At 34.3% G+C, this 26,178-nt stretch overlaps 1 protein-coding gene and 1 long non-coding RNA gene across 6 annotated transcripts; one reads left to right on the top strand and one right to left on the bottom strand.

Annotated features, from left to right (window-relative positions):
- The first annotated feature begins 1,406 nt into the window (after positions 1-1,406).
- LOC116160685 lies at positions 1,407-8,933 on the top strand. 5 transcript variants are annotated; one of them, XM_031473970.1, is made up of 6 exons: positions 1,407-1,561; positions 7,335-7,807; positions 7,883-8,127; positions 8,179-8,341; positions 8,701-8,817; positions 8,869-8,933. In XM_031473970.1, exons 2-6 carry the CDS (start codon positions 7,369-7,371, stop codon positions 8,886-8,888), a joined length of 984 nt encoding a protein of 327 aa, XP_031329830.1. In that variant the 5' UTR covers positions 1,407-1,561; positions 7,335-7,368; the 3' UTR covers positions 8,889-8,933. The 5 variants fall into 5 exon arrangements, 4 of the variants coding, with proteins under 4 accessions (XP_031329830.1, XP_031329819.1, XP_031329825.1 ...); XM_031473959.1 differs by lacking the exon at positions 1,407-1,561 and adding an exon at positions 4,278-6,987; XM_031473965.1 differs by lacking the exon at positions 1,407-1,561 and adding an exon at positions 4,279-5,268.
- Positions 8,934-23,848: 14,915 nt separating this feature from the next.
- Positions 23,849-25,994, bottom strand: LOC116158875. The gene is made up of 3 exons (XR_004142848.1): positions 25,768-25,994; positions 24,040-24,199; positions 23,849-23,985 (listed from the first exon to the last, which is right to left on the bottom strand). It is a non-coding gene; the product is annotated as an uncharacterized LOC116158875 (long non-coding RNA).
- Positions 25,995-26,178: the final 184 nt, after the last annotated feature.

Here is a 26,178-nt window from a genome sequence, read left to right as displayed (position 1 = left end):
TGTTATCATGGCTTGAAATGGAATCACATTAGATAGAGGTTGAAGAAGAAACGTAACTTCAAATAGAATATGTAAAACTGGAGAAGCAATACATGAATTTCGGACAAGTTTGTAATTAAAGAAGACGTGGGTTTTCGTAAAGAAGTTAAAGAAAAGTCATATACGGTGTAAGGTGCCTCAATCATGCGGAGAACACAGTTATGTGCGCTCAAGAAAAACGCAATATTCACGTTGGGCAAAAAGACCAACAATGAATACCCTAGAACTTCAACGAGCGTTGAATTGATTCAGAAGAAGGTTGCGTGCATTCGCATCAGATGAACTTATACGAGCAAGTGTACGTCGGCCATTTGCTGCATTTGGTTGGTGTTACTGGAACGGAATTTACATAGATGAAGATGGAAATGGAGAATATTTCGATTCATTCGGATACCACCTACACATTACATTTAAAATTTTTGAAAAAACACGCCCGGAAATTCACCTTTAATTCGCGAGTGCTGCAGCATCCTTTATCAACTTATTGTGGACAATATTGTTTAATGTATTTAGTTTTTAAGTTTAATAATTTATCCCACTTATTTTATTTAGTAGAGTTAAAATTTGCATGAGAATGTACATCTCCCCAGGCAGAACACAATCTTGGCCACAACTTGGCGCAATAATGGCCCAATGTTTATATATTGTTTAATATAAACCAATATTGACCCAATCTTAGTGCAATAATATTAACCAACCATCTAACTAAGTCCTCGAGTCGGATATTGTAATAATATTTACATAATAATGAGAATACTATATAGAAAATTAAATATTAATGTAATATTGTACTATCAGTATAAAAACACTGACTTATTATAAATATTCTCCTGACGTACAAAATTCGCCATGATGACAATATTGTCACTAGAAACATTAGAACAATATTGTATTCTCAAGGTTTTCCTACATTAGCCAAATCATTATTCGCTAATATATAGACAATATTGAATCTATATCAAGTTATTTAGATTTATTACCAATCTTTTTCTAATGTGGAAATTTGGCGATGATGCCATTATTGTAATTAGAAATATTGGAACAGTATTCATTATCAACGTTTGCCAAATCAATATTCGTTAATATATAAACAATATTGAATTTAGATCGTATTAGTATTGGTATTAATTAGGTTTATTAACAATATTTTCCTAATACAGAAATTTGGGAACATTGCCAATATTGTAATTAAAAATATTGGAGCAGTACTGCATTCTCAATGTTTGCCTACATTATGCCAAACTTAATTTGCTAATATATAGGCAACATTGAACAAACATCGTTAGACGGGTAAACTATAGATCGGCGAATCGACCCGACAAGGACCCGTCGTGCACGCAGCACGTGTGTGGCGAAGAAGGAGAAGTTTCGTTTCGCATTCGCGTCGCTTGGCCTTGGCTCTCCTTTCGTTGTTTGAAAAGATCAGCTGACAGCTTCACGTTTAATTTGTGCATAATTATTATAGTAGAGTGTGCTGCAATTTCAAATTTACATACTAAGTATTTTGATTCTTCAATTTCAGGTAAGTTGTTTTTTTATTACAATTTGTATTTATCTAGTAACAGCAATTACGGATAAGCCATAAGCATAATGTTAATAACGCAGTACTTGCATTACATGGTGCAATAAACTGCTTTTTGCGTTTCCATAAAATGGCGTCATAGGTTAAATGCATTTTACGCAAATAGCGTAAATCGTGTGCATAACGGAATAAATAATTAGACATGTCGCAATAGTGATGCTATTAGTGGTTACGTCGATCGCGAAATTCGAATTGCAGGACGGCTGTTTTTAGAGTCGAAGTTATTGACCCCTATCGCCCTATGCATTAAGTATCACTTTTAAATAAGTCCTCTTTATGGGCATATTATACTGACCTTATGCGAAATAAATAAGCATATCGACCCTCTGATATCGAAACGAAATACTCATTACTTAGCTTTACAACAGAACAGAGCAATAAGCGTTAAATAAAATCCATTAATTGTGTTAGAACTGAAAATTAAAAAAATGTCTACAATATTTACACTTTACGGTTGGTAGTACCGTATAATCATAACCTTATTCATTGTGTTTACATTTTCCCATTACTAGATTTTTCGTTTACTTGCATTTAAAGTGTGTTTTTTTTTTGGATTTGTTTTAATAATAGTAAGTAGTTTTCTAACTTTAAAGGCAAGAACGAAAATCTAGCAAATGGGAAAATGTAAACACAATGAATAAGGTTATGATTATTCGTTACTACCAACCGCAAAGTGTAAATATGGTGGACATTTTTTTAATTTTTAATTATAACATAATTAATGGATTTTATTAAACGCTTATTACTCTGTTTTAAAGCTAAGTAATCACTGGTTCGATATAAGACGGTCGATATGCTTATTTAATTCGCATAAGGTCAGTATAAGCCCATAAAGAGAACCTATTTAAAAGTGATACTTGTTGCGGTTTGCACCGACAAATTTAAGCTGTGCTTAGCTTAAGCGTGGCTTAAAATCCATGGCAACCATTGTCTCAATAATCGTTGTCATGGATTTTAAGCTACGCTTAAGCTAAGCTCATCTTAAATTTGTTGGTGCAAACGGCCATATGCATAATTGCATAGGGCAATAGGGGTCAATATCTTCGACAGTAAAACGACAAAGTCCTGCAAATCGGATTTTCCGCTATTAGTGATGTGATGGGTTAACTCGAGTGAAAAACTACTTGAGAATGCAGTGGCGTAACAATGCGGCCACAGGCCCGTGTTCTAAAATCAAACCAGGTCGCAATAAATTAGATAAATATTAGTGTCTGACCGAATGTTCGGCTTCGGCGGAAATTCGGCTTCGCCCCAAAAAGTGGCCGAAGGCCGAAGCCGAAACTTGAGTACTGAGGATTGATTATTATCGATGCATTGTGTTTGGTATCTCAATAAAAACATTTAGAACAAAATTTTCTCCACACCCAATTTCTAAGTTGGTCGGAAAAACTAGTTCTCTGCAATTATTAATAAGCTCAGTTTTTCTTCCATTCACTTTCGGCCTTTGGATTCGGTTTCGGCCAATTCACCTTCGGTCGGACACTAAAAATACTTAAAAATAAAATTTTTGGAATTTACTACTTTAAAGATTGCCGATTAACAAACAGAGATTAGATAAACAAAAATTAATCATTTTTTACAAAATATATGAAATCTTTAAAACTACAAAATATGTAATTTATAAAAAATGCTGCATTAAAGAAACATTTTTTATGTTTTAACAATTTTGTTCTTGACTGCAATCATTAATAGACAAAAATTTTTCTAAGGCCAGAATCTTCCTGCTAAAGCTATTAAAGCTGGAATAATTAAAATGATATAACACGCAGTTATAAATTAAAAAAAACAAAAAAAAGTATCAAAATTCCGAATATTTGGCGTATAAATCTGACTTTGCTGGAAAAACACTTCGTCATAAAGCAATAAGATATAAAACTCAAAAAAACTTTTCTTTTTGTTAGTAGCTTTGAAACATATGTAGTTATCGACCCTTTGAGTAGGTTGAGAAGTATATTTTTATCTCGATTTTTATAAACCAAATATATAATGAAAATAACATCTGACAAATTTAAACGTTAAATAACTCATTTTATTTATTTAAAAATAACGCAACACAAGTGGTGCAAATTTAAATAAAAAGCAGTGTTGATTGTTGAATCTGTTGAGGTTTCAAATAAATTTGTAGTTAACGTATTATTTGTGGATTTGTTTTTTTACATAAGAAAATAAAGCGATTCGAATTATTACTAACTATGAATAATAATTTTAAATAAATTTTATATAGCTAGTGTACTACTAGTAAAAAAATCTACGGTTGTGAACACAATTACCGACCCTATTAAAATTATAATTCTTGACTCTTTGTGTTTCGGGTAATAAACAACGATCAGTCAATAATGAGTTTCTTCACAACCTTATAGCGCGTATAATGTACTATTAATTTGGAACTCCTTTTTAACTGTCTGTAAGGATGTCTAGTGTGTTAAAAAACACATTTATTAGCACCGTTTTTAATGGGTTGTATTTAAAAATAATTTTATCAAAAAATCTTTTTGGTCTTGGTGTTCATTGCTTTATGAGAGCTGTGCTTGTTCCTTATTTTGGAGCTAAACGTCCCGCTTTATTTTTATCCGTATTTTTTAATACTTTCTAAGACGTATTATCATGTTATTGTTAGTTAAATATTTTTCTGTGTTTTTTTTGTAAGAGCATAGAGCCTTCAATATTTTTATAACTTTGTTTGCAAAACACTGTATCAAATATGACTAATTGACTTTTATAAACATTTTATTATTTTATATTATTAAATATTAATATGACTTTTGCAGAAGTTTTAACGTTACAATATACTTTATACTAAAATTTATCTAAGCAAGACGGGCAGGCAGGTTTACATACCACCAGGGAATTTTTGGAAAAGTACCCCTTGAAATCACATTTTAAAGCATCGCCTAAGAAACATGAGGCAAAAATTCAAAGATTTCTTGGGAATTATTTTAAGATTACTTTTATCTTTTGATGATTTTGTACTACCGCTATCCTCCAAAGATACACCATGTTACACTTCATAAAAAATGTCAGGTTTTTTATTTTTATTGCTAAACTAAACCATTTTGGTACACGTCACTAATGGTAATGGATTAGTAAGAGTTAAAACAAAAAATATTACGTTTGGTACATAACTTGTGTAGGTATCCTTTTAACTTTTGGACTAAGCGGTATTCCAAAAATCCATACACCTTAACCTTAGCCTAATGACTAAGCTGCTTTTATTTTATTAAGCAATTGGTACACAATTACTATATTTAGGAATACTTATTACTGTTTTAGACATGTCAAGATCAAGGAAAAGTATGCACTTAAAAAGATTATTAATAAAAGAAAAAGAAAATTATGTTACGCCCAACAAAAAAGTTAAATCGAATTGCTCAACTGACCATCCTAAAACTGAAATTTTCGCATCGCCTCCTGGTCTTGCTAATATTCACAATTTAAGTACCTTTGAGCAGTTAGGCGATGGTATTACTGACGAAAGTCCTAATGAACACCATTTGGAAAGTATTGTACCTGCTGAAGGAGTGTACTATTCAGAGCACAGCAATGACGTTGAGAACTCAAATATCAATGAATGTAGTGCATATGCATCGACTCTCATTGAAGAAGACAATCTCTTGCACAATCTTCAAATATGGGCTTTAAATGAAAAGGTGAATCACAACCAATTAAATAGTTTATTACGTATTTTGAAGCCTCATCATCCGAACTTACCGCTATGCAGCAAAACTCTTTTGGGCACACCACGAAAACTTGTATATAGAAATATGGCTTCCGCAAACAAAAGTAATGGATTATTTTTTTACTTTGGCATAAAAAATCGTTTAATCGAAGAACTTAATAACGGTCTTGACAATATAATCGTTAAAAAAAATGACAAAAATATTTTAGAACTCATTTGCAATGTAGATGGGCTACCTATATATAAAAGCAGCTCTCTACAATTTTGGCCCATTTTAGGGCTACTTTATTTTAAAGGATTCAACCCAAAACCATTTGTAATAGCCCTATACAAAGGAGATAGTAAACCTAATGATATGGAAGAATACCTTCATAAATTTATTGTTGAATTAAATGATCTTTCAACAAGTGGATTTGAACATAATAACAAAACCTATTATGTAAAACTGAAAGCCTTAGTATGTGATGCTCCTGCGAGAGCAGCTTTGAAGTATATAAAAAATCACAATGGCTATTTTTCTTGCGAACGATGCAATGTCAAAGGTGAAAGGTTGGAAGGAAAGATCGTTTATCGCTATAATGAAGTTGGTTGTTCTCTTCCACGAACAGATTCAAATTTTGTAGAACAATTGCATAAAAATCATCATTTGGGTGTGTCTCCTCTTCTAAAAATAAACAATTTTGGACTTGTATCGGGAATTCCTTTAGACTATATGCATATGGCATGCCTTGGAACCATGCGTCGGCTACTAAATCACTGGTTTAAAGGAAATATGTTATTTAGAATTGCTCCATCTATGCGAAAGGAAGCTTCACGAAGAATGCTAATTGTTAGAGACCAAATGAGTGTAGAGTTTAATCGGAAACCTCGGATAATTGAGGAACTGGACAGATGGAAAGCGACAGAGTTTCGTACATTCCTTTTATACATCGGACCATTCATTCTTCACGATCTTTTACCTCCTGCTATGTACAAACACTTTTTACTTTTGTTTAGTGCAATGAGAATATGTTGTAGAGGAGATTTTAGAAACGATTTGGGTGCTATAGCTAAAAAGTGTATTAGAAAATGCTGTGGAGATTTTGAAAAAGTTTACACACCAGAGGAGCCAGTTTATAATACTCATTCCCTTTTACATTTAGTTGAAGACAGTGTTAATAATAATGAAAGTTTAGACAAAATTAATTGCTTTGTTTTTGAGAACTACTTGGGTAAAATTAAGAAAATGTTACGTACACCGAACAAACCATTAGCTCAAGCATGTATGAGACTGGCAGAAGAGAGAAACAAAGGATTTAAATACAATACCGTTAAACAAGGTGTTACCATAATTAAAAGAACATGCAATAAAATTATTCAGATAAGTGTTGAGGACAAATATAAGTTAAATGTTGCGAAAGATTGTGATTCTCATGTGATCTTAAAAAATGGGAAAGTAATGAAAGTTAGGGTAATTTTACAAACAAAAGATATGCCTATTCAATTGAAGGGTCCCATATTTCAATCTTGCTGGGATGTTTTTGACAGTCCTATTAAGTCATCCAAGCTAAACGTTTTTAAAGTAAAGGACTTATCCACTTTTGAGTTTGTGGTAGGAGTGGATGATGTGTCTACAAAATGTATAATATTACATTTAGAAAAGGCATTATTTCCTGCATATGCGATTGGGTTATTACATCATTGTTAAAGGGTGAGTGGAGAAGTACGTATAGATCCCAGGTTAAGTTTTTTCTGAAAGCGTTGTCCATTTACCGCACCAACACAAAGCAATTTTCTTGTGTTTCTATTTGTTGGAACATTCAAAATTTGACCATTCATATTTCCAAAAAATTGCTCTGCGATAATGTAGTGCGTAAATTATGGAAAATGCTATTTTTGTTGTATTCAAAAAGTGATATTTTCTAATGATCAAAGTTTTCTATTCAAACATCTAGATATACAAGTGTCATTAAATTGCCTTTGTATATTTATTTATATTTACATGTGTTGCACAGAAGTAAATATTTGTATACTTACCAGTTGTTATTACATTTTTAGGGTACAAATTTTTACTAAAGATCAACCAGAAAGGATGGGAACATGGGATATTGTAATATGGGAGAAGGAGAACGCTGTGGGGTATGTCCCATCATCATGGGCTGTTGATGAGACAAACACCACATACCTATGGCCAAAGGTACCACGTCAAAAACTACAAAAATTAATTGATAACTGCGATGACCCAGATGCTAACATAAATTATATGGAATGTAACGCCACTTACAAAGGAACCGTTACAAACCTAGCGATGGCAAAAAGAAAAACCAACATGCTAATGTACACATCTAATGTTGATGATACCGAATCGGAAAGTAGTAATGAAAAAGTACGAAGTGCACATGTTACCAGTCAATTGATGAAAAATGTATACGTGGTAGAAAAAGAACCACTCGATAATCGGTATGGTTCTGAGAAGTCTGTAGAATCAGTGTCACCTTCGCCTTCTTTCCAGGTTGAAGCAATTCCACTAGGTAATAATTTCATTACTTACAGTTATAATTCCATATGTATGAATTTTATTACAAATTAAATTATTCTATTTCTAGATGGGGGTGCTAATGAAAGTTCTACCACAGTTCATACAATTTTAAAAGCGGTTGCTGCTATAAAGTTTGACATAACCGAAATTAATAAGAAAATCGGCAACATTTTAGCTGAAGTAAAAAATATTCATGTAACCCATAACATTCCAAGTTTACAATTAGATAAATTCAAAGTTCCCATTGAGTCAGTTCATGAGCTAGAAGATTTAAATGGAAAACTAAATGATGCAGGCTTGTTCAACGAATTGGTAAATAAATTATTGTGATTTATGTTCACCTAATAGTTATTATATTTGTAGGCAAAAATATTATCATTGGTGGGAGGACTTACTCTAAGAAAAAATGTTCACAGCATTATTAAACGTTTACTGGAAAAAAACCTTGCTGTACTATATTCTGCCAAAGGCAAGAAGGGAAAGAAGAATTTGTCAACATTAATAAAAATTTTAGAAGCTATTTATGGTAATGTATTAAATTTGAAGTCATTTTTATCTCCATGCCAAAATAAGTGTAAACTTAGTGTATCTAGTTATTTTATTTTTTGTAGTGTAAATTGTAAAAATTATTTGTTTGTAACCTAATTAACTGAATCAATTATCTTGGTAGTCGCATAGGTAGTGGGTTTTGTTTATTTGCACTGCACTATGTTGAACTAGTTAGTTTATGTTTGTTTTCAAAATTGACAGTCTTGGAACTATTTCGCTAAACAAACAAAACATTTCTTTTAAGTCCCATGAACGTTTATGATCAAAAGTTGTCTTAATATTATGAAATAACATACTTACTTGTAAATTTCTTACTAACTTTATTTATTATTGCAGTGGCAGTAAGGGTAAATTACCCAAATGCAACAGAGCAAGAGATCCTAAGCAATATTAGTTCTGCTCTGGCAGGTGCAGCAGATTGGGAAGGTGGAAGAAAAAGTAGAGCACCAGAAGGTAACTTTACACCCTGTGTAAGAATGATAAGTTAACACAATATTATTACAGATAAGTCGGAGAAGTCATAGAAAATAGAAGTTATCTACAAAAGTCTCAAGAAAAGAGCAGCATTTTTTTATTATAGGGGTACATTTTTTTTTCTCTTATTGGTACATTTTTTTACATTCTTAAACAGTTACTTTAGTACAAATAAGTAAGCTATTCACGTCGATATTTTTTTTGTTAGCCGAGCGTCAAATGTGGCACGTCAAATGTTTAATTTTTAAATATTCCATTTCAGTTTCATCATGAATTAGAATTAAAATTAATTTAAATTAATTAACGCCCTTGTCATCAATTACGATATGAAAATGTAATGTTATTGCATTGCAAATAACACTATTGCCAACAAATATCTCGTATATGAGATTCAAAAATGATTGTGAATGGCTTATAGCAATTCATTTTGTTATAAGGTTTAACTTTTGATACCTATGTTAACTTGGTGTAAATTATGTAAATGCTTCAATATTACTATACATAATATATATATATATATATCTATTAATAGTTTTTAAATATTGCGTCGAACTCCATTTCCAATAACCCACCAATATTATGAAATAATGGACAACAATGTTGCACCTATACAAATATGCATTACTATTCTAATATTATTCTTCAATATATATGAGTGTACTTTTTTGATATATCATGGTCATCGAGTTCCAATAATCAGTCAATATCGTGTAATAAAAAAAACGATGTTGCTGATATATAAACGCACAATATCACTTCATTATTGGTGTTCAGTATGTATGTGTATAGTTTTTCAATCTTTCATTAATATTGAGTTTGAATATATATACAATATTGCAGAATGTTCACATTTTGCCATTGGTGCAATATTGCGTTTTAATATCTTGCCAATAAGTTTAAATATTTGGTCAACATTATATCAATATTTCTGTTCTGCTTGGGATGTAGCTCGTAGCATGCGATTTTCTAATTCACTGATTGGTTTTCCACCTCTGGCCTTCTTTCTGACTATACTCTTCCATTCTGTGAATTCCTGTAAAAGGATTATATTTATCCTATACATAATTTTGTGTACATTTATTAATAGTAACATACCTTTTTCCACCCATGAATGTCACGTTGAGGGCCATCGCCGACAGCATTTAATTTTGCAACTAATTGCTCCCATAATACTTCAACGTCCTTTGGAGACATGTTCGGCGTAAGCTTCCCACTTCTCAATACGGTATGCTCCTCAAGCATGTCGACGTAAGTAGTAAATTGATTTTTACTTGTTCGCGCTTTTTAGCGCATTTTCCAACGAAGTAGACGATTGTAGACCGGGATCAGATGTTCTGTATGTAACAGTTTAGTTTATTCATATTCAAATTTCAAAATTACCGCTTGCTAGGTTAGGTAGGATATAGGTGAGATGGCGTCACTTGTACGCGTGTTTCTTTCCTAGCGCAGAATCGCGTTATTTTTTCACTTCATTTCCGTTTTAAAGCCAACGAGGTTGTACTTGTTGTAGAGCGTGGCATTGTGAATTCTTCTTAAACCAGTGGGTAATATTTGCCATCATTCACGTGAAATCTCTGGCAATTTTACCTTTTTTATTGGCGTTGTCGAGTAGTGTAACTCAGAAGCCGTTTTCTCCATTGCGAGGCTATATATCTGGTTGAAGTTCATCGCCCTACCTACATGTAAGTGAAATGGCGTTGGCTTTCTTTTACGTTATGTTATCTAAAATTCTTTCAGATTCACAATTTGAGGTTGGATAATTTCCATCTTTCATTGATTTAAGTATTTTTCATTACCCTCCTGACGATTTCAGGTATGTTATTAAAAATCTCGTTAAGGGAGTGTTACATCTTCATTACTTTTAGGGGGTCCATGTAGTAGATGAATTCTTGTACCGGTCAATCCTTGTACAGACGAATCCTTGTATGGTATAGTTTATAGTATATCCTTGCACATTCTTGTGTGCGGAGGACATTGACCTGGCCTAATTTTGGGATAGTAAATGAATTTGCATCTTGCGAATATTCCGGAGTACGAACACCTGTTGATTGCCGGCAGCTATCCGGCGTTCCACCGAGTAGATAAGCGCTGACACCTAAACGATACCGGGAGCGACCAGCTGATTGTGGAATTTTCGGAAGATACGATCTTTTACACAACCTTTTTTTTTATTTGCTTCAATACCGTTAATCTAGTGTAACCTTCCGACGATTTATGATTGGAGCTTTGTATTTTGTTCGCGTCTAGTGTTTGAGGTCGTGGCTCTCTTCACGAGCAACGCACCTGTATTTAACGTATGGGTAAACGAGCCGGCTACGAGTAAGCTATTTTTGGCCCTTCCGGCTCATATAATCGTTCCGAGCGTGGTAGCTTGGGGTTTGTTTTTGTGTTACAGAACTGGAACTTCGAAGGAGAGCTCTTTTTCGGAGAAGACAGCGTATGTGTTATTCAAGTTAAGATTTTTAATTTGCTTGTACCCAGTGTTGCCTATATGAGTTGTTATTCGGGTTAACTTAATTCAATCTTTGAATCCATTGAAATCTTAACTACATTTTTGCTCGATCATTGTTGTAGGGGGCTGGTAACGTAATTATTAGGGAAGTGTTCAGGAATTTATTTGGGGATTATTTTTGTCATTTAAAGTATTTGTTATTGTCGTATGGAAGATACATTTTATTTGCCGATCCTGCACCGTTTTTGCCAGGATTAATAAATCAGAATTGCTCGTAGTGAACTTATTATTTGGCTCTCTTGTGTTTTCCCAATTTCTATACAGGAGAGGTCAGAATTTGTGCAAAATTGGGTGGCGCTCAACTAATCATTTCTAGTGACTACCAAAGATCAAAAACTTATGTTATATGCCCAAACGAACAAACCGCTGTGGAAGATTCTCATCTCGAACCCTTCTTTTAATTAAGAATCTGAGCTAGCTGGCCGTTTATGCGGCGGGGTTTGAGTTTTACAGCGCCGAACTAACCTCACGTTATATGTAACCGGCAATCTTTCCTAGCGAGAGGTTTATAATAGTATATTGAAAGACAAGTGTCACAATGCGACCTATTGTAATACGACTATCTTGTGGCACGAGTGGCGACGCGAAGCATAGCCACGAGTGTCCGCAAGATAGGAGTATTACAATAAAGCATTGTAACACGCGTTTTTCATACTATTTTTTCTATTTCGGTGCTTTAATTTAATTAAAAAAATCATTATCAGAAACTATAGGGAACATTAGAACTAACATGTTTTATGTTGGGAACACTTTCTATGACGTTAAGTTTTAGGTTGGCAGCGTAGTAAGACTGACATTTTGAAGTTCAAACATGGAAGTACCCAACGAAGTACCTACTTGTACTAACTAGTAACTGCCAACTTAAGAGATGAGTTACCAAAAAAAACGACTATAATCACTGTCTTTGTACAACTCCGAAAACAGTTGTACAAAATCATCATTGTGACACCGAAATAGAAAAACTATATTTCATACATAATGGGCACCCTGTATTTGTAGGACAGTTAAAATCCACATTCTTATATTTAGTTAAATTCGTATATAAGACAAACCTCGTAAAAATTCAATAATATTTTGAGGCTGATAGTTTACTACAATATTTAAAATGCGACTATGAGCTTCTTCGTATCTCAGACGTTTTCGAGGAGCGGCGTGTCCTGCTACATACCTCTCGTAGTCGGCATCTAGGTCTTTTGGTCTTTTTCAACTCCTCTGTAAATTTCCAAATTTGTGGATGGGTAAGACCGAAATTCATCTGGATTTTTTTAAGGCACGCTTGAGCATAGTTATTTGTTCTATCGTCTCCATTTAAAGTACGTTGGTACACTGACCAGTGACCAAATTGCTAAAGGATATGTAAGATGGAGCTCTTGTTCCGTTGTTGCGGAGTCTACCAACGTACGTGTTTATGAACCACCCCAGAATAGGTTCTAAGTCTATCGGCAAATAATTTTCCAAAGAATTTACCGCATATATAATGTCACTTGGAGGGACAAATGCAATGGACGTAATCATCCTGGCTAGGAGTGCAAAGTTCGGATCTGCATTATGTATCGTCCCAATAGTTGCTCTTCGGATAAATGCGTTCGTAAATTTGTGACTAAGTGGAAGAAACATCCTCTAATATCAGTAGCAGGAAATTCGTGACGTAGAGCGAGCGTTGTGGATGGCAAGTTCATAATCCACACTAATAGCCTCGGGGGAATAATGGCCAAAGATTTTTAATATGTGAAAACAATCTTATAAAGTTCGGTTGTTCCGACACCTGATTTCTTGGATAGTTTAATTTTCTTAACTTCCTGAGAATAAGTTGAACAAATATTTTTAATTTTTTGTATGATTTGCTTTTGTCCAAATCCGGGGATTCCCATTGCCTCTTTAATTTTTGCATACGCATTTGCCTGATCTGCTTGTTTTTATATTCTTCTGTTGTTACGTCCCATAGGGCACTCTGATGTTCAAAAATTATGGCAATCCCAGTTAAATTGGGACGAAGAAATTCCGGGCAGTTTAAAAAACGAATGGCAATCTCGTTTGCAGAATCTTAAAGTAATTTCCAATTTTTCCATACCGCGTTGGGTAACGGTTAATTATGCTAATATTGAACATCATGGATTTGTTCATGCCAGTCTTGAAAGCTATGGGGCGTGCATATACGTTCGGTGCATTAATGAGTCTCAGATAAAGGTGCGTTTATTATGTGCGAAATCAAAAGTCGCTCCTATAAAAACAAAGTCAATTCCAAGATTAGAACTAGCAGCTGCTGTTGTACTGGCTCAATTATACAAAATAGTCACAGAAACTCTAACCGTACAAGCTCAAAATTATTTTCTTTATACCGATTCCATAATAGCTCTAGGACGAATTAATAACGCACCAAACAGGTATAAGACGTTTGTCGCAAATCGAGTAGCGGTTATACAAGAACTAACAGATATCAAACACTGGTATCATATTTCATCAGAACAAAACCCAGCTGATATAATTTCACGAGGTGCCCGTGTGACCGAGTTATTGCAAAATCGGCTGTGTTTAAATGGTCCAAAATGTTTGCATTTGTCACACGAATTAATTCAGGAAACAACAAAGTATGCAGAACATGATCCAAAATTGAAATCTTCAAGTACAGTTCTGTTATTCAATCAAACGGATGACACATTCAATGATTTGGTGGGAAGATTTTCTAAATTAATTCGTTTGCAAAGGGTATTCGCCTATATGTTGAGAATGAAAACCCGAGCAGTAAAAACAAAAAGAATGCAGTCTTGTCTGACTGTAGAAGAATTAAAAATTGCTTTGTTAAAATTAATAAAACTATGTCAACAACATTGTTTGCAAAAGGAACTCCACATTTTAGACTCGAATAAGCAACTTGATAAGAAATCATTATTCATATACAGTGAGTTTTTTTTTAATGGGAACATAGGAGTTTGCATGCAATGTAATTTCCCTATGTTCGATTAAAAAAAAACACATCAATCTATGAGGTGTGCGCGGTTCACATTCCCAAATCGCGCAACTTGTGTGACTATGAACAGCAACTCTATAGTCTTTATGATGAAGAGCACTCGGTAAGATTTTTTTAAAGAAGCCATGTGAGCCCATAGCAACTTTAGGATACATTTTTCTTCCACGCACTGACACCACAACTCATTGTGAACCAACCTTCAATTATTTTGTAGGTCACCTGGTACTCTACTAATTTGATCTATTCAATACATAAATGAAGAAAATAAGAAAATAAATACCGAAAACAATTACAATAAATGTTCGAAGTGTCCTCCTTGACATTATAAGCAATAACCTAACCGATTTCGTAATTAAATTGGACGGCTGTATTTTTAAAAATATGACAGCTGTCAATTGTATCTATTACTCATTTGAACTACTCAATAGATTGATGTGTTTTTTTAAAAATCGAACATAGGGAAATTACATTGCTTGCAAACTCCTATGTTCGCATTTAAGAAAAATTCACTGTATATAATATAATATATATCCTCCTAGACTATTGTAATAATTCGTCAACTAGATTCTCGAAGTGCTATTATTTTATGGGCGTTGCACGGATACTTTGTCCCTACAAATGTACCCGAGAAATCTAAAAAGGATGGTGCCAAAAGTAAAACCACCAAGGTTCACCATCAGAGACTCCCAAGACTCTTTCTTGTTTGTCGGAAAGACGACTCAAGAAATAGAAGATTTTATCACTTTCTTAAAAGGGAAGAAGGATCATATCCAGCCATTTGTTTATTGTGTTGGAAACTCAGCGGACATCAAAGAAATTTATGTATATTTTGATGACGTACGTTATAAATTTTTCAATTTTATGAGGGCAGTAGCCATAGTTATTAAAATCATGTACGTTTTCAATTTAAGTGTTCCTTTGGAACCTAATATGTTTTACGATTTTATAGAAATGTTCTTTTACAACCTTAAATCTGCTAAGTCCTATTCTAAGACACATATTCTGAGCGAATTTTTGAAGAGTTCATTGACTTAATAAAGATATGCCAAGGTGTACAGTTATTTGTACTTTTTATAGTTAATGATATAGTATCAAATATGGCCTTATCCCTAATTTTCAGGATTTCGCTGCCGTTGCTTATCGCTGATGACGATGAGTTATATCTAGCACACCTTCTCGGTTTAGAATACTGTGTAGGTATGTAGGGTATTCAACGATGTCGAATAAAAGAGCTACATAATCTCTCAAATAAAGTGCCTAAATGACAAGAGAAAGAAGGCGTTGGCAGCAGTTTCTTCCTTTCTTACTCGGATCGAGGATCGCCCCACTCCATAACCTACCCTTGGTTAATAATCGGTTGTTAATAAATCAATGATCTAGTTTTATCACCTTATGAACATGGTTAGTTGACGAATTATATCTCTAGATTGAAGCAACAACTTGAATTCATTAATCTAATAAATCATTTTTATAAACACATTTAAACAAATAATATAATAATAATGTTTATTCGTTTTCAACAACAACAACAACAAAAATGTAACAATAGAACTTAAATATATCGAAAATGTATAATAAACCATATTAAGTAACTCTATGAATAAACATTTAAATAATCACAGAAGTAGTGTATTTACTTGTACGTGATATAATGGCTCCGGTCGGTAAATACTAATTAATAATTATTAATTAATTGAGTTAGTTGGGCAATAAAAGAAAAATTACTAGAACAAAATATATTATTGAATGCCGCTTCGTTCATGAAACAAAATATGTTTATAAACTGATGATCTTATTTTGTTACTGTATAAACTCAAATTATTAAATTAACAAAACTGGTCTTTGGACGTATGTTAACAACACATATTATTACATCAATTAACTTTTTCTTTTTATATACCTACGTACAAATTTGGTTCAGTGTTCCTATGTGACTCGTTGCGTAGCCATTGAGCTCTGTGGGACAGCGGTGAAAATATCTGTGCAGTCTATAATAATTCGGCAGTTTGTAAAAGTACTGCAACAGTTTGGCAAGCATGTTCTATTTTTTTCCCTACTTGGGATGGTGTTCATTAGTTTTTTAAACAATATCTTATGAGGAACATGAATCCATGTAATTACAACATTTGATACAGTAGCCTGTAAAACACCAAAGCGATAGGCTAGGTCTAAATGCGGAGCATTTTGTCGCAATTTCATAAGGGTAAGGAGCAACTGATCCTTGCGATTCAATTTTTCCACATTCCAATGGAAATAATAATTTATTTTCAAATTTTCAAAATTTTTCAAAAATTTCTAGTGTATAACAATACTAGTGTATTGTGGTCTGCAATGCTGTCAAAACTCATGAGGTTGGAGAAATACTGAAGTTGTCTCTTGCGCATTAATTTCTTGTAATAAGAAATAATTTTCTGCATCCACCACAGCAGAATCACTTGACACAAAGACTTCTTGGGATGTGCTTGGTTGTGACTCGTCCACTATGGAGGCTTGCCATGACGTGCATGGCTGTAGCTCATGCAATGCAGGAACTTGTTTTGATGTGGTTGGTTCATGGGATGTGCTTGGTTGGAGATCGCCCCATGCGGAGGCTTGCCGTGATTTGCTTGGCTGTAGCTCACTCGATGCAGGAACTTGTTTTGATGTGGTTGGTTCAGACGTTTCATTATCTTGTGCTTTTGACCTATAACATTATGTAAATATACATAACTTTGATTAAAATACACACTTCAACTTACTCTATGTCTCTTGAATCCGTACATCACCGTTTCTTTTCTGGAGATGAGAACGCAAATCGTTTCTCACGATTATAGTCAAATAATTTTGGGCCACTCTCTTTCCGACCATCTGGAAAATGGCAACTGCATAAAAAGGCACCACTACCTGGTTTGATACTGCGCCTATAGTATTTGTGATTTTAGACTGCTTAAAACAACATACTGCAAAAAGACGTACCTAACCAGCTGTTTCCATTTGGCCCTTAAACGAGGTTCTGTGGGAAACTTAAAAAATCTGCAGGTTTCTCGTTGGTTGTAGCACAACATAAAACCATTATCACAGCTTATCCTCTTGTTAAATACTTTCCAAAATCCGAAAGTGTTAATATTTTTATGTCCGATTGTATAATAATCAATACTTTATGATATTCTTTTGCGGCCATAAAGTGGCTCTTTATGGACGGCGGCCATAAACAAATGTCACGTGGTCGGTTGTCAAAATAATTTATTTACACATATCAAAATAAATATAAATGCGAAACACCTGAAGAAACACCTACTTCGGGGAGTGCTTATTCGAGTAGTAATTGTTAATATTAATCACGCAATCCACATTATTCTTTATAAAGAGTTGTCCACTCATTTGATGTCTTTCTTCGATTTCTTTATGATGAGATGAAGGACCCGCTCCGCCTAGGATTTTCGTCGCAACGTTGACTTTTGTCATTTCCGACTCTGCGACGTAGCCTTCCGCGACACTAGCCGAGCGCCATCCTCCATGACAAACGATCTATCTTTTTTGGTTTTCGTATCGATCATCTTGACTAGAAAATGTTTTTCCTGATCTTCAACATTTGTCGTCTGCAAAAAAACCAATTCCTGACGTCTACAGGCACCCGCCACTCCAAAGATAAGAATTACCTTAAAACATATCTTCAAAAATTATGCCTCTAAAAATACGGACATACCTTATTTAGCAAATGATGTTCATCCTGAGCGCTTAATAAAAAGGAATCCACATTTTCATCCGTTAGAATCAGCGATTTTTTTGGCGTATATCCTTCTCCTTTTCTTTTAAGAAACGGAATAACACTGGGAAACTTGCTAATATCTACTCCTTCGTTCAAATGAATCGTAGTGCGTAGCATGGAATTTACTCCATAAGCTTGATGCTTTATACGACGCGAGATCGGTAGTAAAGTAAGCCAGAATTGTATCTTCAACGGTTTTTTTTACATTTCTCTTTACGCACCATTTCTTGTATGCATTGTAAGCTTCTTCATATACCGTTCTCGATTTACAGGGAAGAAGAGTTTTCTTCGCTGCGGATGCAATTTGCGATATTTCTTCCATTTTTACACAACTCCAAAAATTTTCACAAACGCACAAATTTTTAAACAAACTGTTGTTACCCTAGCAACAAGAACAGCAACCTTTGATACCATCACCATTTTCAACGTTTCATATATTTCATAAAATACTAGATACTAAGTTTCGAAATATTTGACATCTCTTGTCAGTGATATATGGATTTTATGTCGATTATTAAATTTTCTTAAATTTTCTTCTTTAAAGAGTAATTTTTGCAATCGTACATAAAGCTTTGTATATACCGCGTACATAAACTGTCTTTATGGACTCGCCATCTTTATTTACGCCTCGCTCGGCTAAATAAACGACTCGTCCATAAAGACCCAGTTTATGTACTTGATATATAAATAGCTATTATCGGTTGCAGGCGATATAATCGTCCTTAAATTGTCAAAAAGTTCGTTTGTAAACAACATCGTAACCACATTGATATATAAAATGACAAGTGAGTATGTTAATATGACAAATGAGCAGTGTAATATTTTACCGTACCATTAAACAAAACTATAGTTATAACTTTATTAGGAAAAATCCTCTGAGTACTACATTTACCGCAATTGTAGAAACCAAGAAATGGTTCTGTTTCGTATGTTGTGGTCTCAAACCCATATATTTTTTGACGATTTCCACATAATTAGTGGAGTCCTGTGGGATGAGAATGAAAAATCTAGATTTAGGTGTAGGTTTTTGATTTGTTAATTGTAACAATAAGGACATCTTCACTTTTAACATCATTTGCGCCCAAATTGTAAATTTCATCCCATAGTGTAGCCCCAAATAAACCAAAAACGGCTGCTACCTAGAAAAAAGCATTACAAGTCAAGCATACTTATACGTTAGTTTCTGACATGTTTGTACCTTCCACATGAGAAATTGATTGTCTTTTCCCCAATCCTGAAAATCTGCATAACATTTTTCATATCGATCTTTCGATTTAGTTGGAATTAGACACTTACTAAGAGCTTCGTTAGCACTTTCGCGTACGTTTTGAGGCAAATGTACAGTACTCATTTTGTAATTAATCAGATGAAAAATTAGGTTTTGTTGATTAGCAATACTCGCAACCATAACAACCAAATTTTAACATAGCAACCGACATTACGGCAACTTTGATGATTACGATGGAATTGTTTGGTTATCAAATTTACGAAATTGTCTAAAAGTAGAGGATTGCGTGCCTGCAACCGATAAACTATTGAACAAACCGCTGATGTTATGGCAATCATAACAGCCTTAGATGTCTTACAATCCTCGCTGCGCTCGGATTTTAACCTGACATCCGCGGCTGTTATGCTAGCCATAACATACCTTGGAATGTTAATAGCTATAAAAACACGATCCGTAAAATACAATAAGTTTTTGTACTAATAACCACGTTATTTGAATAAAAACAATATTCAATGTTTTTAACACTGAAGGGAATGAAACGAAATTTTTAACGTAATGTTTAAGGTACTCTCTTCAAGTTTCAACACTTTGTAACTGTTAAAAACACTACAATATTTATAAAATCACTTCAATAATATTCACTCATAAGACAAAGCATGCAGATCAAACGTGTTTGGATAATTGAACATGACCTCCTTCCCTAACAAAAAGGGCGTGTGACGTCATCACAGTGGCAGTGCTCATGTGCAACGTATATTACTACTGCAAAAAAGTCATAAAAATAATTTACTCTTTACCATCTAAAACTTCTTGTAGACAGTTATTTAAAGAATTAGGCATACTAACAATAGTAGATACGTACATTTTGGAGATTTGTTGCTATGCGTATAAAAAGAGAGCATGTTTGATAAAAACTCAAGATAGGTACAATACCCGTCATAGGACGTTATTGAACCCTGGTCAACACAGGGCAGTGCTGTTTCAAAAAAATTTGTTATTTCGTGCCTGCCAAATTTTTAACGCGTTACCCTGTAATATTAAAGAACTCAAGTCCTATCAAAGATTTAAGCAAACACTTAAACTGTTTTTGCTTAAACAGACTAATTATCACTTAGATGAATTTTTAAGAAAAAAATAAGTCTTTTAGGTGTTTTTTATTACTCCTATATATTGTTCCCCATTTCTTTGTCTAAAAATTTTATATATTTGCATGTCCATGTTTAGATTTTAATGTGATTTTACTTTTTATAATTTTGTAACCATTTGACACATTTTTGCGTACGTGTTGTTAATGTTGTACACATACATACATACATACATACTATTTAGTGATGAATGTACTGGCAACAAATTAAAATAAATATGATATAATCACTACTTAGTATAGTAGCGTATTGTTGGAATTGAAGAAACATGGGAGCGAAAGCAATTTTTAATTTCGAAAGAAACCTGTGTGGTTTTTGTGCCTTCCCCTGTTATCTTCTCCCAACGTATTATCTTTGATTTTAGATATTTACTTGTGAATACAGCGGTTAGTGAATACCCAATGTAGCTACAAAAAATGTTGCACACATCTTACCCTTCTTGTCAAATAAAATGCCATGGTTTTATGTCTCTGCATGTAGCTTTGTCGAGTGATCTATATTTAGGATTGATTTCTTGCCATTAAGTTAAAATATAAGTACGTTGCTTAACAATCTCGGGACATGTTTCCAATTAACCGTCAAATAAATCAAGTGTTTCTCCTCTGTAAATTTAGTGTTTACATTTCGAATCATAGCAGGGTGGTTTTATTTGCTTTGCAGGCACTAATAATTTATTGCCTAGCGTTTTGTATGATTTGCCACTATTCCTCAGACGTTTAGCACGGTTTCGCTTCCATTCAGATGGTACCGCCCTTCTTTTTCTTGTTCTTTTTTTTCTAAATTGCACTCTGCAGGGTCACAATTTTCAACTCCATCATTATTTGATGCATCTCCTGACGTTGAACTTGACAAATGCGAATCACCAGAATAATTTGGGTCATGGACTACATTAATTTCCAGTGCGCGATCTAACACTTCTGCAGCTGCAAAGTCCGCGTCAGTAAAAACATAGCGAACTGGAGGCCACAGACCTGTCTTTCGGAAACTGTTAATAGCCACTTCCACCGTTGCAGCACTAGGAAATGCTATTCCCACCAGAGAACTGATTGCATCTACGTTTAACGCCCTACCAGGGAACTGGTGCCACCTTGTAGTTATAGCTGCCGAAAAATAGGTGTTAAGAGGTTTAAAAAATCCGATATCTAGAGGTTGCATTTGTGAGTACAGTGACTCGGAAAAGAAAGCATTATGACTACATTGCTTCAATTGCTTGTAAACGTTGGGTATGGCTGCTATGTCCGTCCAATACTAACAAAACCTTTTTTTCCTTAGATGGTTTTATATGATGAATGAAACGCTTAGCCAATAGTGGAAGACATCGGCATCCATCCAGCCTTTATCCGGACACCTAAATATCGCCCAGGAAGAGCACCATACACCAAGCTTTCTTTCATTCTTTTCCTAGCAAATATAAGCATTGGAGAAATGAACACTCCGCTAGCACTCATCGCATACATTCCTGTAACATTTTGACCTCTTTCGCAGGATGTTATGGCACCCACCTTGCCTCTTTGAGCGGTTACTTTTTGTGGTTTTTGAACTACAGTGTGAGACGTCTCATCTGCATTAAAGAGACGATCAGGAGTAATGTTATTGTTTTTTGTTATTTCGTTCTTCGACAACTCGAGTAATTAAATCAAATACCGAAATGTTTATAAATATTTAATAGCGGACTGTATCGTGTTACTGTTAATCGTTTGACGGAGCTTGTAAGACTGTTTTACCTAAGTAAGGGTTGGAATGTACAGTAACTTTGGGAGGGGGGAAGAGCTAAATTTAAACATACACCCCCCATTGAAAGAATACAGTTTTCAATAACAATCAATGAATGCAGTAGGAACAATACAAATGCTCATATATCTAATACATAAGAAATACAATGAACAATAATCAATACATTTGGAATACAATAAACACAAATAATCCTATCAAAGTAAATGCGTGAACATGATATAAATAAGAACAATATAACTATAAGATATATACATACAGATAAAAATACAATAAACACAATGATTCTAAGTAAGTAATTACATGAATATAATATACAAACAAGAACAATATAACTATAACATTGTAGCATTTATTTCTTCATGCTCCATGTCATTTTGGTAACATAACGTTTGGGAATGCAATATGCAAAGATCTAGCCCGTATTAATATCGAAGCGCATGAGTGTTGGGCGCTGATAAATTGGTATCTTTAAAAATGAGAGGATTGCGATTTGTGCGTTGGCCGGAAACGTTGGACTTTTTGGGGCATCGAAACTGAGAATGAATGAAAGATATAATTCATCGAATTGTCGCCCATAGATCTGAGCCGATTTATAATTACACTTACCGTCAACTTTGAATTATATTATAAAGCATTTACATTATCTCAGTGGGACCAAAAAAAACCCTCATTGAGGTAATGATTAAATCGATTATTTATTGAATAGTTAAAGCATTACATTTCTTGTGATCGAAAAAACCCTCATTGAGGATTTTTTTAATTGGACATTTCATTTGCGAAAAGCATTTAAATCTACACCACCAACTGGAAAATCTCCAAGTTACTTACATCTGTACTGTAGTATAATCCAATTTTTTATCACGTATCGATCCATCAATCTCTTTAAGCTGCGCTTGGCACACCACACACCGAAGAGGAGGCAAGTTATCTCCAATCATCACATAGGTACTTTCAAACAATAGCTAAATTGATTTCGTTCCTCAAACTTATTCAAATTTATAAATTCAAACTACTAACCCTTCTAACCTTTAACGTTAAACCCTATCACTTACTGTTATCAGCTGTTTAAATAAATTGTGAACCTGTTTTTCAATCACTCTTTGTACGGTCTCAATCCCGTAGTTCATTTAAAAGTATTCAGGTTGAGTGGCGCCCAAAAATGCCAATTACCTACGTTCAAGAACCAAAAAGCCGCTGAGGATATCCGCTAGAGCTGCCGATGCACGTAACCAATTTCTTATCTCACAGTGCACACCTTGTGCAATAAACAAAAAGGGTTACAACATACATACAAACAGAAAAAAAAATACAATAAACACAATGATTCTAAGGAAGTAATTCCATAAACATGATATCAAAAAATAGGGCCAAAATTAAAAAGAATTCACCCACACAACACACTGACGTGCATTAAACGTACATTGTATGTACACATGTGGACCTTATGTACCAACATAGTACGTACGCATATACACAGAATCTGTACAATGGACGTCCATTGTAAGTCCGAATGTCAACGATATGGACCGTTTAAGTACGTACATACCGTAACGTCCTATGAACCTACATAATGTAGGTCCTATGGACATCCATTCAAGGTATAATAGTTATATGCACCATTCGTCTTACTGTATTAGATTAACAAATCAAACAGCTACGTCAAAAATAATCTCTATTCAAAATCTAAACGTCCAAGATATAAAACAATGTAACAAAAAATTCATTTCCTTTCCTTTGCTCTTTTAAGCCATTTTGAAATTGCTTTCTCAAAAATGTCTTGGGAACTGTTTTTGAATAGTAGCATCCCAGCTTCTAAAAAGAAAAATGGTATTAATGAGATCTTATTTGCACCAATTAATTACATACCTATTACAAGTTTATTTAATGTTAATTTGTTAAATGGTTTTTTGGTTCGCTTTCCCAGATAACTAAACTCACTAGCCAGTTTGTTGGTTATTAGTCTCCCTAATGTTCTGGCTACGAAACTATATTCCTCGGTACCACCTAGTCTCGACAGCTCATGAACCTACAACACACATAAATCATTAAAAAGGCGCAATCATTATAATGTACCGTTTTTTTAAACAAATCTCCGTTTGCTGCCATTTCAATCTCAAATTCGGCTAAATATTGATGTCCAGTTAAAGGAAAATCGTATTTAAGAAAGATAGAGTCTGCTTTTATTTCATGTACAGATGGTGTCAACAAAGATATTCTTTCTTCCAATTTCTGCATTCTGATATTTATGTCCATAAGAAGTGAATGTTGAATGTTTTGTTTTATTATTAACTTAATTAACATTTCTGAAATTGGCTGCAGTGTTGTCAGACCTTATGAGAATATTTAGGTTCCTAAGATGGGGAGTAAACGCAGAAATTCCATTAAATACAGCCATCAATTCTAGTGCATTGATATGAAGCGTTTGTTCATGTAGTGTCCACCATCCACGCACTTTATCTTTTCCTGCGCATGCTCCCCATCCCGTTAGTGACGCATCAGTAAATATTTCCATTTCAAAAATGTCTTTTTTGAAATCGTTGTGAGAAGTAGAAATCTTTGACACCCACCAGACCAGATCTAAACGCAAACCAGCCCCTTGAATCTGCATTTTTGCATTAAAGTCAAAATTCGAAGTTTTTAGTGCTTTTAATTTTGCTTCTTCCAAAGATTTTGTATGACACCACCCATATTTAATTGCCGGACAAGCAGCGGTCAGTGTTCCGATAAGGCGTGCAAAATCTTTGATTTTACAGCTGGAACGACTCAAAAAGGAACTAAGTAATTTTTTATGTGAACTTGTTTGTCGATTGGTAATGATAAGCGCAATAAAGAAGTATCAAAGATAAACCCTAAATATTTGCACTGATTTCTAGGAACTAAGACGCTTTGTTCATAGTTTATGACAAACCCTAGAGATTCTAATACCTTAAGACAAAAAGAAGTGTGTCGTTCACTTTCTGTATAAGAATCGCTTATTATAAGAAAGTCATCTAGGTAATTGACAATTACTACTCCTTCGGCGCGCAAAAAAGAAAGAACAGGTTTTAAAAATTTTGTAAAAATATATGGAGCGCAGGATAATCCAAACGGCAAGCATGTGAACTCATATGCCACGTCATTGAACTGGAATTTTAGATATTTCCTGTGTTCTGAACAAATAGGAACCACAAAGTAAGCACTTTCTAAATCAATCGAAGTAAGGAAAGACCCTTTCTGTATTAACTTGGAGGCAGTTCGGAAATCCTCCATTTTAAAATGTGGTGTCCGGACATAGGTATTGAAAAGTTTGAGATTGAGAATAAATCTATTCTTGCCGTTTGGTTTCCTGGCTAAAAAAACTGGCGAAAAGAAATCAATGGATGAGCTTTCAGAAATCTGAATAGCTCCCAAATTTAATAAATTATTTATCTCTAGTTGGAGATCGTTCCTTGTTGAGGCGTGAACAACCAGGTTTGTCGGAAGGTGGGTCTGTATCGGGGTCTCTAATAGGGGTATCTTAACCCCTTGTGTCCACTCTAGGACAACCGAATTAGAGGTAATTTTTACACAGGCCTCGAAAAAGCACTTTAACCTTCCGGCTAAAGGAAAACTCACCTTGTTTACGTTCTCCTTTGAAATCGGTCCCGTTGGCTCGTCCACTCCTTTTTGGGGTGCCCCTTGCGCTGATCTGTGTTCCCCGGACGACGGATCGGGCGTTGTCTGTTTTCCGACAAAGTTTGTCGTGTTGTCGGAAAGGATCGCTTACCTCCCCTGTAAAACTTCGTGAATTTTTGCGAAGTACCTGAAGATGGGGCTTTTAGGTCTTTCGCCGCATTGGAAATTAATTTGGCCGATTTTATTTTTCCCGACAAGTCGTTGCCAAATAAAAAACTACCTACTTCGGTTTGATCCACGATATCTTTGGTTTGTTTATTAAGAATTGGGCTAATTAGAGATTTGCGTCTTAAAGATTCTTTGAAGAAAAGATCGGTTAAGATCCTTCCCGCGTCAGAAAAACATGTAAGT

This window comes from Photinus pyralis, unplaced genomic scaffold, assembly GCF_008802855.1.
Source record: "Photinus pyralis isolate 1611_PpyrPB1 unplaced genomic scaffold, Ppyr1.3 Ppyr1.4_LG1, whole genome shotgun sequence".
Lineage (NCBI taxonomy): Eukaryota > Metazoa > Arthropoda > Insecta > Coleoptera > Lampyridae > Photinus > Photinus pyralis.
Note: the sequence above shows the minus strand (reverse complement) of the source record. Positions and strands in the feature narration are given on the sequence as shown.

Bases quoted from the DNA above. Each gene is read 5' to 3' on its own strand.
- LOC116160685 (XM_031473955.1), top strand. From the start codon at position 7,279: ATGTGTTGCACAGAAGTAAATATTTGTATACTTACCAGTTGTTATTAC. The intron at 7,808-7,882 runs GTAATAATTTCA...TTCTATTTCTAG, and splicing joins GGTTGAAGCAATTCCACTAG to ATGGGGGTGCTAATGAAAGT. The intron at 8,818-8,868 runs GTAACTTTACAC...ATATTATTACAG, and splicing joins AAAAAGTAGAGCACCAGAAG to ATAAGTCGGAGAAGTCATAG.